This window comes from Narcine bancroftii, chromosome 5 (genome assembly GCF_036971445.1).
Source record: "Narcine bancroftii isolate sNarBan1 chromosome 5, sNarBan1.hap1, whole genome shotgun sequence".
In the NCBI taxonomy this organism is placed as follows: Eukaryota; Metazoa; Chordata; class Chondrichthyes; order Torpediniformes; family Narcinidae; genus Narcine; species Narcine bancroftii.
In genome coordinates this window covers 61185201-61199965 of record NC_091473.1, presented here as the reverse complement: position 1 = coordinate 61199965, position 14765 = coordinate 61185201, and the positions used below count along the sequence as shown (strand labels likewise).

Sequence of the window (14765 nt, the reverse complement as noted above, 5' to 3'; positions counted from 1 at the left end):
ACACATCATGATTAGCAAGTTGTGGATGACATTAAAGTCCCTGGTATTGTAGATCCTTTAGATGGTTACCAAAGATTGTAGCAGGATCTTGATCTGTTAGGCATGTGGGCAAAGGAATGGATGATGCCATTTAATACAGAGAAATGTGAGGAATTGCATTTTAGGAGGTCTGACATGGGGAATGTTGTAGAGAAAGGGGTCCATTTGGGTTCAGTTTTGGTCACCATGCTACAGGAAAGATGTCATCAAACTGGAGAGGGTGCAGAGAAGATTTACGAGAATGTTGCCAGGACTCAGTGGGAGAGGCTGAGCAGACTAGGGCTTTATTCCTTGGAGTGCAGGAGGATGAGGGGTGATCTCATGGAGGTGTACAAGATCATGAGAAGAATAGATTGGGTGAACACATAGAGTCTTTAGCCCAGAGTAGGGGAATCAGTAACCAGACAACATAGGTTTAAAGTGAAGGGTAATGTCAAGAACAAATAAATCCAAATTGAGAGGCCCAGAAAGACTGAAGCTGACGGGCAACAAGATTTCAGCAAGGTAGCTTAGTTTTTGAGAATATGGAGTGTAACTATAGACCTTGTCAGTAAAGTCACATTTCGTCATTCTTATTATTTGCTCAACGCTCAAAACATACTAGATTTATCACAGTTTGTGCAGATTGCTGAATATTTGCAGTTCGCCAACATATGTGCAGATTATCAGGCATTATCAGACACACCATCATCTTTCTTTATTCATTTGTAACATGCACCTGATACTAGTGAGATTGATGCCTATTGCTGTGCTCCTCCCACCTTGGAGAAAGAAGCAGTGAAGACCTCCCTTGAACTGTGGCAGGGAATGCGATGAAGCAGCTGCAACAGTGCCATGCAAGGCAGTGATTCAGGATTTAAGCTCACAAATTTCTGCAGATGTGTGATAGAATGTGTGCTGACCGGCTGCATCATGGTCTGGCATGGGGACACCAGTACCCCTGAACATAAAGCCCTGCAAAAGGTAGTGGACACAGCCCAGGATATCACAGGTAAAACCCTCCCCACCATCGAGAACATCTACAGGGAACATTGCCATCAGAGAGCAGCAGCAATCTTCAAGGATCCACACCACCCAGCACATGATTTGTTCTTGCTGTTAACACCAGGAAAGAGATATAGGTGGCAGAAAACTTGCACCATCAGGTTCAGGAACAGCTGCTACCCCTCCACCATCAGACTCCTCAATGACAAACTCAATCAGGGAAGTATTTAAAAATTCTTACTTTTGCACTTTATTGATTTTTTTAAAACTCTCCCTCTCCCTTTTATAGAGTTAAAAAAATGCGACTGGAAAGGCAGAGATTCCCTGCCCTTGTCGCTGACCCTATCTTCATAAATGCTCCAGGAGCGGCTCCAAGACCCCAACTCCGATCCTTCCAGGGGGTAGTCCCAGTGGTGGAGCAGAGTGCTCCATCTTGCTTCATAAATGCACAGCTAGGGGTGGGCTCATGATGTCATGACAATGCCATCAGCCCGCAACCCAAGACCTAGTCAAGTCAAGACCTGCACGGATGCTGTCACATTTCCACCTTGAAGGTGAAGGTGCCCAGGTGCAAACGGAGGGAAGACGCTGTCGGGCAAGGGTCAATCACATTGGGTAGGCTAATTTTTTTTTAAATGGAGATTTGGTTGGGCAGAAGAAGGATCAATGGCTGATTTCATTACCCATAATCCCACACACAGTTGGAACTGCTCTTCATTTCCCAGAGCGGTTCCAGCTGTTTGAGGGATTATGGGTAATGAAGACGTCCATTGGTCGCTGTGCATTTATGCTGTCATGTTGATGGGCAGCGCCATGCCAACAGTTGCCCCGCCTACATCAGCTCCAGAGGACGCATCGAGGTGCTGCTCCACATAAAAGCGAGATGGGTCAGCCTTTTAGGGCTCCATAAAAAGGTAAGTGTAGATTTTTCTCCATCGATGGAGCTGGCCTTGAAGCAGAGGCCCTGCATAAAAACACCCTGGAAGGCACAGCCAGCTTGTTTACATTTCTTTATTTGTTTACATGTGTATGTTGAGTCAGTTTTTTTTGCACTACCAATAAGTGGTAATTCTGCCTCGCCCACAGAATAAAGAATCTTAGGATTGTATGTGATGCCATGTATGTACTCTGACAATAAATCTGAAATCATGGATGTAGTGCCAGTGGTACACTTACAGTTCAGGATGGTGTGGGTATTGGAGGGATGCCTGGAGGGGGTGGCATTCCCTCCTTGCTGCTGTCTTAGGTTGTGGGAGGAGATGGGGAGCACAGGCAAAGGCTGCAGTGCATTCCACAGTTGGTGCACAGTGCAGTCAAGGAGTGCTGATGGTCGAAGGAGCGAGCAACCGGGTGCCAAGCCCTTATTGGTTTGTCTTGCTTTGTATGACGAGCAGACACAGATTTGCTGGGGGAACCCAGTGGATCAGGCAGCATCCATGGGTAGAAATGGTCAGTTTAAGTTTTGGGTCAGAACCATTTGTGGAAACTAAAGGGGGTAATATTATATACATGTGAAAGGGGAAATAAGTTGGGGGAAGGGCCCAGAGGTGATGGGACAGAAGATGTGGGAGGTGGAGAGACAGGTAGAGGGAGAGACCATTAGGAAATGGGAGGGGGTTGGTGGAGATAGAGACAAAGGGGTCAAGGAAGGGAAGAAAGGTGAAAAAACAATCTGGGAAAGTTCAAGGACAGGGTGGAAATTATTGAGCTTTGCACAGGTGCAGGATGGAGCAGCAATGCAGTCATTGATGTAGCAAAGGAAGAGTTTGGCAGACGGTCCCGAGTACAACTGGAACAGGTACTGTTTCACAGACCCGACAACAAGTTAGGCGTAGCTGGGGCCCATGCACCTGCCCATAGCATGGAGGAAATGGAAAGGGTAAAAGGAGAAGTTGTTGAGGGTGAGGACAAGTTCAGCCAAGTGGAGGAGAGTTAGTCAATAGGGTCTGAGTGGCTCTCAGACATAGAAGGCCCTGAGGCCTTTCTGATGGGAAGTAGGAGTGAACAGGAATCGTGCATCCATGATGAAGGTAGGGCTGGAGAATTGGAATTCTTCAAAGGTAGAGAGCGCGTGGTGTACCGAATATGGATGGAAGGGACAGGACAAGGGGGTGGGGAACAGAATGGCACTGATAAAGGCCAAATTAAGGCCATCTAGTGTCCTAAGCATAGCCCAACAATGGTTTCCCCTCAACCCTTCCATTGTCTAAATGACAAGTCATTAAGACTCAATAAGTGCTTAGTTCTTCCAGGCCAGACCCCACAACTATATAAAATATAACTTGTAAAAATTTTTTTTCATTGTGTGGGGGGGGGGGGGAGAGGCATTTTGTGGGATCCTAGTTCAGCTGCATCATGGGAAATCTGGCACTGGAATAAACACTGTGGTTCCCCCTTCCCCTGGTTCCCTAAGCACGTGCTTATTTTGCTTAATGGTTAATCCAGGCCTGGTACTGAGGTTTGAGGGAATATGTTTGGTGGGGCATGAACAGGCAGAAAAAATGGGTGTGAATTAACTGTGAATTGTGGAGAGGAAATAGAAACCAAGAGTCGAGGGATGGGGAACATTCAGGTTGGAGTCAATGGAGGGGAGATACCCTGAAGAGATGAGATGTGGCTGTTTTTGGATGAAGTTTGTTTTAACAAGTCACAGCACTAATATGTGCATTAAATATACATCCAGACACAACCCTGTTAATTTGTACAAATCTTGTTTAATTGCACGAGGTTAAATAAGTGTGGGTGGTACAGTTGGAGTAGCAGTTTGCACAACGTCTTAACCGCGCCAGCGATCAGGGCCAGAGTTTGAATCCTGTGCTGTCTGTAAGGAGTTTGTACATTCTCCCTGTGTCTGTGTGGCTTTTCTCCTGGACTCCAGTTTCCTCCCACCTTTCGAAATGTACCGGGGTGGGGGGGGCGGGGGGGCGGTGCGGAGGGGTATAGGTTAATTGAGTGTAAATTGGGCGGCATGGACTCATTGGGCAAAATTGCCTATTACCATGCTGTATGAAATTATATAAAACCTGCAGATACTGGGGTCGAGTTGAAAGCACAGAAACGGTGGAGAAACTCAGCAGGTCACGTAGCATCCACAGTAACAAATGTTTCCTGACAAAGCGGTCAGACCTGAAATGTTATTTACCCTTTACTCCCAATGGACGCTGCATGACCTGCTGAGTTTCTCTACCACGTTTGTGTATTGTAATTGCACATTATGTGGCAATTTGACATTTCCTTTGAATTTGTACTTTCGCTGCTAATCTTTGTGTCAGGCTAATCTCAACATGATGTTATGTGCTTGCCCCAGCAATTCGTTGTCACCTTTGCAATCTGTTCACCAGCTTTTAAATTTATATACGGTGCCAATCATGTAGATCCTTCCATTTTATGCCCAGCTTGGTAATCTGCAGAAACCCTGTTGTGGCATGTGTACTTTGCTTATCTCGACACAGCCTGTTGACCTGTTAATGGCCTGATGTTCACAAGGTGTTTCATTTCTGCTCATTTGTCGGTATTCTCTGCTTACATTCTACAGACAGCTTGTGCATCCCTGGCAACCTGTACACATCCTGCCCATCGACTTGTTAATATGTACTGACTGTTGTAGATATCTCTTAATTCTTCCCGTGCCAAAAACAATGCTCCCTCATCCTCCTCTCATTCATGATTAAAGCCATTGAGCTATCCAGCATTGAACAGGCCCTTCAGCCCAACTCATCCATGCTGACCTCGTTGGCAGTTCTACTTGCCTGCATATCCTTCAAGGCCCTTCCTCTTCAGAAATTTGTCCAAATCCCTTTTTGAACATTGCAATTGTGCCGAGTGCTACAGCTTCCTCTGGCAGCTTGTTCCAGACACGGACCACCCTCTGAGTGAAAAGGTTGTCCCTTGGGTTGCTCTTCAACCTCTCCCCTCTCACCTTAAGCTGCAAGTTCTAGAATCATCTATCCTGGAAAAGTGTCTGTGAGCATTCATTTGATGCATGTCCTTCATGATCATGTAATTTTATATCTACAGTCTTCCTCGGTCGCTGGAAGAAGATGCAGAAGCCAACACCTTCCCTCTAACTTTGTCCACTTAATCTGTCTACAGACTGGATCCATACCTTAGGTCGTTGCTTGTGGATTTCTTCTCCTTGGCTTGAAGTTCTGCCTTGCTGGAACATGACTGGGGGTAATGGTACCAATGGAGTGAATTCACTTCTGCTATCCCTGTGAGGACGAGAGAATGAAATATAGTAAGTAGTGTATCGTGACTGCTGCTTAATCATTGCCCATTGCTCTGCAATCAAAGTCTGAGCACAGAAGTTGGGACAAGTTCAGCCAAGTGTTGCAGTTGTGCAAGATGTTGATGAGGCCTCATTTGGAGAATTGTGTTCAGTTTTGGTCACGGTGCTGCAGGAAAGATGCCAGTAAAAATACAGAAATGCTGGAGGAACTCAGCAGGTCTCTCAGTCTTCATAGGAGGTAAAGTATATTACTGACCTTTCAGGCTTGAGCCCTTCCACAAGGCAGGAAAGATGTTGTTAAGCTGGAGAGGGGCAGAGGAGATTTACGAGAATGTTGCCAGGACTTGGGAAACTGAGATGTAGGGAGAGGTTGAACAGGCTTTGTTACTTGGAGAGCAGGAGGATGAGGTGAATCGGGTAAACGCAGAGAGATTTTTGCCCATAGTGGGGGGAATCAGTAATGAGAGGACATAGATTTAAAGTGAGGGGGGAGGGGGAAGGAAGAGATTTAACAGAAACCTGGTGGTAACTTTTATTTCCCCCACCCAGAAGGTGGCGGTGTACTAAACAGGCTGCCGGAGGTGGTTGAGACAGGGACTGTTGCAATTTTTAAGAAATATTTTGATTGATTCATGGATAGGATAGGTTTAGAGGGATATGGGCCAAAAGCAGGTAGATGACACTAGTGTGGGTGGGACATTTTGGCCGGTATGGGCAAGTTGGGCCAAAGGGCCTGTTTCCACATGATGTGACTTTATGACTGGGTCATGGGAATCAGGTATCGGGACCAGGATGTGCGAAGGTGCTGATGGCGAGCTGGGCTCCTGAAGATCCTCGGGCGTTGATGGCTTCCTGATCATATTGGGGGTTGGGAATCAGGGGGCCGAGGAGGGGGATGCAGATGCCTGGAGCTTGGGTTCACTGTTGGATCGGAGAGGAGGCCGTGTGGCTGTGGAGGTTATGGGGATGCAGGAGCTTATATGGGATGCACAGACACTCTGAAGGGACATCCTTCTCTTTTCTTGATAGTGGAGCTGCTTGTATGCCTTTGCAGAGTAAACAAACTGTGTATTTTTGTGGATAAAGGATTCAAACATCATTTGGTAAGACACTGCTCCAATTCAGGAAGCACAGTGGCTGATATACCTATAGAATGGTCTCCCATCACCAGCAATATGATAAGAGCAAACAAATGTTTTGGAAGTGTTGGCAAAGGGGTTAGAATTGGGCAGAACACTGGGAATAACATCCTTGTTCACCTGCAAATTAAGTTCAGGAATTGTTTTAATTATGAGAGGACGGGGCAGGCAGCCATGGTTTCAAGTCTTCCCCGGATGTCACTGCACACCTTGAGAAATACCCCCCCCCACCCCCCCACCCCACAGATTAGTCGACACTCTGAGCCCAGCACCCTGCATGAGCGATCCGACTCCAGGTCCATTGGCTAAACTAGACAGTACATTACGGGGATGGGGGTGGGGGGGGGGCAGGTGGCATTGTGAAGGGGTTCTCCTGGTGATCACTGGCTCTCACAGCAGCTGCAGCAACCCTCCCAAATTAAGAAGATTCCACAAGGAGCCCACAGGCATTGATTTTATTCAATCAAGTTAACATAGCTGAGAGAGTACAGGAAGAGATGAGCTTCCCTCAGTCCTACCTCTTCCCTCAATCCCCCTTCCCTTGACCCTCCTTTCTTCAATCCCACTCCTCCTTTCGCTCCCACCTCTTCCTTCAATCCCACCCTTTCCCTTGCTCCCACCTCTTCCTTCAATCCCACCCTTTCCCTCGCTCCCACATCTTCCTTCAATCCCACCCCTTCCTTCAATCCCACCCCTTCCTTCAATCCCACCCCTTCCTTCAATCCCACCCCTTCCTTCAATCCCACCCCTTCCCTTGCTCCCACCTCTTCCTTCAATCCCACCCCTTCCCTCGCTCCCACTTCCTTCAATCCACCCTTCCCTTGCTCCCACCTCTTCCTTCAATCCCACTCCTTTCCTTGATCTCACTTTTTCTCCCAACACAACTTCTTTCCTTCTCTTGACCCTGCCTTCGATAATTATGCTTCCCTCTTTCAGACATACTTGCACTACACATTAATAGCTCAGTAGTGGAGAGCACCAAATTCCTTGGAGTCCACTTAAGAAGTGACCTACCCTGGAGTTAAACATCTCTCTGTCAAGAAGCTACAACAGTGATGGCACTTCCTTAGAAGGCTGAGGTGGGTGAGGCCACTGGCCACCAATCTGTCAACTTTCTACAGGAGCTCTATCAAGATTGTCCTGGCTGGCTGCATTACAGTGTGGTACAGTTGCTGTAGAACATTGGATTGGGGGTCAATCTACAGGACCATAAAAGTGGCAGAGAGGATCACTTAGGTCTCCCTCTTCCCCTATTAATATGATTTACCAGGATCGTTATCTAAAGAGGGCTCACAAAATCAGGGAGGACCCCTACCATTCCACATACAGCATCTTCCAGCTACAGCCATTGGGAAAGAGTGTATCAGAGCTAGAACCACCAGGCTGAGCAACAGCTTCTTCCCATGGGCAGAGAGAATGTTGAATGACTGCTGAAACAACTCCCCATGAATCGACTGTTTATTAAATAATATTTATTTTAATATATGTACAGTATATGGGTTCAGTGCATATGTATCGTTTGATTGAGCGTAATGTCTCTATGTGTCTTTGCACTGTTTTGCACTGTGGATCAGAGAATGCTGTTTCTTCGGGTTGTACTGATACAATAGGATGATAAATAAACTTGAACTTGACACCTGCTCCTTCTGTTGATTCTACCCATTCCTGATCTCACTCAAGCTCCAATTCTCTCTACCCACCCCTCCTGTTATTTCCCCAGCTTCCGATCCCTGACCTGTGACCTGCTTACTAACAGACCTGGGAGAGGAAAGGTCTCTGCATTTTTGGGTATGTGCCCTACACACTCAGCCTTGGACTTAGCTGTTGGTTCCTCAAAGCACTGGAATTGCTTTGATGGCCCCTTTTATTCGCTGAAGAGCTTATCGGTTCCAATCTCTGTCTTAAAAGACTTTTGAACTGGGATTCGGAATGATTTCCAAACAATGGTTGATAGGCCTTAACTCATGAAGAGTTCAGGGCTCTGAATGGCACCATTTAATCACATACAACTTACATGTCAGGTCCTGTGCCTGTCTGCAGATAGGGCAGGCCTTTCGTGCTCGAAATAATCTGTGGGGGCAGAGAAGAAGCCTCCATCCGCTGGAACATGGGTGTTCGACTCTGAGAGAGGGAAGAGAGAAGTGAATTCATCAGTCCCAGCTCGAGCACACACTCTGACTGCCATTGCTTCATCTCGGTTTCAGTACAGAGCCTGATCCCAAAACAACTTGATTTCATGGCATGGGGGCAATTCTCTGAGATAAAATGAAGCAGAATCATTACCACCCCATCTAATTGCACATTCTAGGTCTCTGGTTCATAATGTCTGTACCGAACATGATGACAAATTAAAAACATTTGCTGACTGCACACGATTCATCTCCTTCTATTCCCTGCAGATTCACTTATCTATCTGGAAGTCTCCTAAATGCCACTATTGTACCTCCCACTGTTTTAGACACCCACCATTCTCTGTGTACAAAACTTGCCCCTCACATCTCCTTTGAACTTTACCTTAAATGCTTTCTCTCTCATACATGACATTGTTACCCTGGGATAAAAAATCTGACCTTGCACCTAACCAGTGCTTCTCATAAACCATGGTCAGATCTCCCCTCAGCCTCTAATGCCAGAGAAAATATCCAAGGCTGTCCCACCTTTCCCTATGGCTCACACCCTCTGAGCTAGGCAACTTTCTGGTGAATTTACTCTGGGCTTCTCTGCTTCTGATTAGCCACATCAGGTCCCCAAACACCCACACACGGCATAGCTGAACCCACACGAAAGCCAGTGAAGATTAACTGATGGAGCAATCAGTACATCAAAGCCCCTTTCACACTGCCAACCTCCTAGGAAGATGGCAAACTTCCCGGGCCTGCTGCACCCAGGGAGTCTTTCCCACTGCACCATGATTTACTTGCTTCATCAGGAACCCGATATTTTAAGGGGGAGTCCCACCTCCAGCGTTGACAATGTGAGTGATGTATTATGTACTTGCAGGGCAGTGAAATCGTAGTGGGAATAAAGCACATATGCACTCAATGTATAAAAGACCATGGGAAAATCTACTGCAATGGGCCTTAGATTGTTCAAACTTAGGACAAACCCCACGGACCAGCTGGTCATTATTCCCTAAACAATAGAGTATAACAATTTACAAAGCACTTACATTGTATTTGGTATTAAAAGTAATATTGTAATGATTTAAAGCACAGGTACGCGCTAACAGCCCTGCTGGCCACACTCTGACAGTCACGCCGACTGCACAGTTATACTTCACAGCATGGCTGGCTGCGCTCTGACATTACCACCAGCTGTGCTCTGAATGACTGACGGAAGCACGCAGGCACTAACAGGATCCGGAAATTGGAGTAAACAATTCATTCAACCACAGAGTGATTAACAAGTTAACTCAGCCAGGCTCTGACTCTGGCCTCCACCAAGAGTCAGAGCTCAGTTGATTTTAACTTGCCCTGCCCAGTTGGGATGTTTCCCACTGTGCGATTACTGGATATGGACCTGCTAAATTACCCAGTTCAACCCACATGTACTTGGTGGTGTGAAAGGGTCTCCAAGCAGTGGAGGCGGCAGAATAGCAACGCAGATGAAAGCCTTCTAAGGACGGGTATATAGCTGTGTTAAACCCAGCCAGCTGAGGTCCTGCAGAAGAGCACAATGACTTTACTTGTCCACCCCACTCCCTTCATCACTCCTTTCAGCCCATCCTCCCAGATTCTGCCGCTCGAATGGTCCCGCCCCATCATTTGCCTCATCTCCCCTCAACTGAAATTTCATGACAACACCCCACTTCCCAAATCCTGCTGGGTGTCCCATCCCCTGCTCCTGAGCCCATCCATCAGCGCACACCATTTCACCTGGCTCCCCTCCGCAGATTCTGCCCTGCCCCACAGAGGAATTCATGCATCAATCTGCTGGCGCTGCCCTCATCCTTCAATTCCTCCCTGATTTCATCCATTCCACATTTCCTCATCCATCCCCCGTTTCCTGGAACCCAGCACATTTACTTCCTGCCCATTCGGAAGCCAATACCTGCTCTTCTTGCAGCTTCTGATACTTCTTGTTCTTATTCTGCTTATAGTAATCCATGATCATCATTGCCGCATAGATTTTCCCCACGGTTAAGTCCGAGTCTGGGGGAGAATGCAAAATAGTCTCATGGATTGTAGAAAGCAGTGCAGACAGATTGCTCAAACAGCCCAAGGACTGTCCACCCTATGTTTTGCCCAAGGATTAATGTGAACATTTATTATCACTGTTTTCTGTTCTCATTGTCTTTTTAAAATACAGTTGTTCACTATTATTGATTTATTTTTTGCACAAGTAAGACTTTTAATGCCTAGTTTTAAAAAATTTAGAGATACAACACAGTAAAAGGCCCTGATAGGTAAACCAGAAATTCTGCAGATGCTGGGGTCGAGTGCAACACACAAACGTGATGGGGAAAGTAAAGGGAAGTAAAGGGTCACTAATGCTTTGGGCCTGAATCCTTTGACAGGTATCCACAAAGTAACAGGCTCTTCTGGCCCACGAGCCCAAGCTGCCCAATTACACTTATGTCACCAATTAGTCCCCACTTCCCCCACCCCCAACCCATACATATTTGGGAGGTGGGAGGCAACAAGGGCATCTGGAGTTCACAGCAAGAACGTATAAACTCCTGACAGTGGGGGATTTGAACCTGGGTCGCTGGGGCTGTAATCACGTTGCGCTGACTGTGACATTAACCCATTGTGACACAGATCCTGTTTAATTGGCCTACAAATGCCCTTGTGTTTGAAAGAAGACTAACTTTGGGTTCATGCTTGGAGATTCAAGACAGGACTGGGCAGTCCACCTCACTGTGGATCTGCTCATAAAAAAATGCTGATCAATGCATTTCATACACCCGTACTTCAGGGGAATTGTGCTTTATAACATGATGATGTTCATCCAACTTGCCAATGGCATGACCGTGTCCAGCTCGACCACATGACCATGGTTGGGCATACTTTACCTGGGGAGGTGCCTACTTCACTTTCAGCGACTGAGGGCTCACTGACCTGAACCCCCTCTGGTCAGCTGCCACCTCACTCCTGCTGAGTGGATTCCACATTCTTTTGCCTTTGCTTCACTTACATGTGTGCATGGGAACCAAGAGGTCCAGCGTCTTTTGTGAGAGGTGAGGCCAAATTATCATGATTTCCTTTCTCAGCTCTGCGTCCAGCTGCTGCTTGTCTGCTCCACCTGCCAAAGAGGTTCATTTGCCTGTCAGTATATATCTCTTTACAACTGACAATCTGGGGATTACACTCAGTTCTCCCCAAACTCAGAAACGAGAGACAATAATCAGAGTGTGATAGTACAGATCTATCACCAATATACATAGTGTATATAGTTACTGTATCTAGACTGTGCTTACAGCGATTGGCTGAGAGCTAAGCCATGCCTATTGTCTGGGCCTTAAAGGGTTGTGTCCCTAGCCAGGTCGGATCATTCCGGACTGGTCGGCCACCTGTGAAGAGCTCCTGTCTTTTGCTAATAAAAGCCTTGGTTTGGATCAACAAGTCTTTGATTCTTTCGACGAGCTCTACACAGAGGCAGAGCTAAAGATACCTGTTGGTTTTCAAACATATGGAGATTTTTAAACCTACTCACTTACAGAATGATGGCATTAGTGGCAGGGCACTACTTCCGAAAGAATCTGAGGAGATTTGGCATGTCAATGGATACTCTATCAAACTTCAACAGGTGCACTGTGGACACGTACTGGCTGGTTGGATCACAGCCTGGTTTGGGAATTCGAGTACCCAGGAACACAGTAGGTTGAAAGCACAACCAGGTCTATCACAATCTCTAACCTCCAATCCATTGCAGACATCTGTGTGAGGTACTGCCTCACAAAGGCAGCCGACACCAGAAAGGACCCCCATAACCATGGTTACAATCTCTTCTCACTGCTACCTTCGGGTAGAAGCCTGAAGACCAGCACCTCTAGGCTCAAGAAATTTCTTTCCAACAGTGTTCAGGGTGTTGTTACAGGGACTGCTGTCTTTTACTTGTTCAAAGGTAACTGAATATTTATTAACTCTGATATTTTGTATTTATTATTTCTCTTTAATTTAATGTACACTATCACCATAGCTACATAGATTTTCCAGTCCGATCAGGAGAAAGGAAATAGATGGAGTCATGGATAATAGAAAACAGTGCACAGACCATAGACTGCATCAACATCATGAGGTCTGTTTGCAATAGCTTTTGTATGAGGATTACTGGGAATGATTATTAACTATCTATCTGATGTATTTATTCTTTTTAAATTGAATTATCTTAACTGTTACAGTTTTTTTTTTAAAGTTTGGCTGCAGCAAGAAAGAATTTTTGTGCTGGCCAGAAATAAATTCAAAGCTAAGGACAGTGGAAGCAGATAAACAAAATGTCTTTGTTCTTTACCATGTGCTTGAAGGAACCTCTGCATCTTGCTGATAGAGGGGTGCCCACAGTGCTGCTGGGGAGGTAGTTCCAGCATGGAGGCCCATGTTGATGAAGGACTGGACATGTATTTATTGTCTCAGGAAGGATGTGTTGGCATTGAAAAGGGTCCAGAGGAGGTTCAGTAAAATGATCATTGGAAATGAGAAGCATTTGAACATTCTGGGATTGTACTCTTTGGAGTTTCAAAGAATGGGAGGGGGATGGAAATCTCATAGAAACCTATCGAATACTGAAAGGCATGGTTAGAGTGGACGTGGAGAGGATATTTCCTATGGTGGAGGAGTCTGGGACCAGAGGGCACAGCCTCAAATACAAAAATGTCCCTATAAATGAGAGATGAGAAATTTCTTTACCTAGAGGGTGGTGAATCTGTGGAATTCATTGCCATGGACAGCTTTGGAGGCCATTGTTAGGTATATTTAAGACAGAGGTAGATAGGTTCTTCATTAGAAAGGGAATCGAAGGTTATGGGGAGAAGGCAGGACTATGGGGTTGTAAAGGAAAGTAAATCAGTCATGAAGGAATAACGGGGTGGATTCGATGGGCTTAATTCTACTCCTGTGTCATGATTACGACGATATGCAGCTTGGAGGGGAACCTACAGCTGGTGGTGTTACCCTGCATGTGTGTGTACATGCGCACACACGCGCACAGACACACACACATACTTTCTCTCTGCACTAGGGACATACGAAAAATGGCAGATCCTGGAATCTGAAGCTGAACACAATATGCTTCAGGAAGTCAGTGGACCAACCTGCGCAGCAGGAGGGAAAGAGTGGTCAATGTTTTGGGTCAGGGCCCTTAACTGATGAGCGTTCAGAAGGGAGATAAGCAGCATCATGAGGACAGGGGCTGGGAGAAGATTGATGAACCAAGGAGGGGTGAAGAATAACAGATATATGAGGTTGATTGGCAAGTGCCAGACAAAGCGGAGGGAGGCAATAGGAACAAGGAGTGGGGAAGGGGGGGGGGGTGAGGTGGAAGAAGATTAGTTGTGGGGGGGAGGGGTGAGTGATTGGAAAAGAAAGACAGCTAGTGTTGGAATCTGATAGAGGATGAGAATGGTGGTGGTTTAATGAGAGACCAAATGGAACCGAAGGGGGAGATTTGATGGAGGTGTACAAAATTATGACTGGTAGAGTAAATATAAACAGGCTTTTTCCACTGAGTTGGGTGAGACAAGAACTTGAGGGCACGAGTTCAGGGTGAAATGTTTAAAGAGAACATGAGGGAATTTTCTTCATGCAGAGAGTGGTGAGAGTGTGAAACGAGCTGTCAGCTGAAGTCGTAAATGTGGGCTCAATTTTAATATGGATAAGAACATGGATACGATGGGTATGAAAGGCTATAATCCAGGTGCAGCTCAATGGGACCAGGCAGAATAATAGTTTAGCACAGATTAGATGGGCCAAAGAGCCTGCTTTTGTGCTGCAGTGTTCTATGGAGAGCAGGAAGAATCTGTTGAGGGAAATTATGGTGGAAGGAGAATGGAATCAAAAGGGAAGGGGATGAAAATGGGTCTTGAGGGCTGGGAGGGAAGGGAGACAGAAATGTGGGGAGGGTAGAGGGAAGAATGGAAAAAAAGATAGATATTTGGTGGGAATGTGTGTGGACAAGAGAATGATGGAACTGGAATGAAGGGACCTGTGCCTGGATGAATGTTGAGATGGACCTGGATGAAGAGTCTTGGCTTAAAACATCGACTATTCTTTCTCTCCCATTGACGCTGCTTGACCTGCTAAGTTCCTCCAGCGGATGGTGTCTAGCTCTAGATTCCATCTGTAGCAGTGTCCTGTGTCTCTAACCCAATAGCTTACTCCTGCTATCTATTTTTTTAATGATAGATTTCTATCAATGGCACAGTGTTTGGCTTGTCT

General features: G+C 46.2%; 1 protein-coding gene across 4 annotated transcripts in view; it reads right to left on the bottom strand.

Annotated features, from left to right (window-relative positions):
* LOC138763427 (probable voltage-dependent R-type calcium channel subunit alpha-1E) overlaps window positions 1-14765 on the bottom strand; it is a 252290-nt gene that overhangs the window by 17593 nt on the left and 219932 nt on the right. For all 4 annotated transcript variants that reach the window (XM_069937538.1, XM_069937542.1, XM_069937541.1 and 1 more), the window contains exons 39-42: window positions 11527-11634; window positions 10441-10541; window positions 8405-8511; window positions 5129-5234 (exon numbers count right to left, since the gene is read on the bottom strand). In XM_069937538.1, the coding sequence (XP_069793639.1) occupies window positions 5129-5234; window positions 8405-8511; window positions 10441-10541; window positions 11527-11634 (422 nt within the window). The remainder of the gene's footprint in view (window positions 1-5128; window positions 5235-8404; window positions 8512-10440; window positions 10542-11526; window positions 11635-14765) is intronic.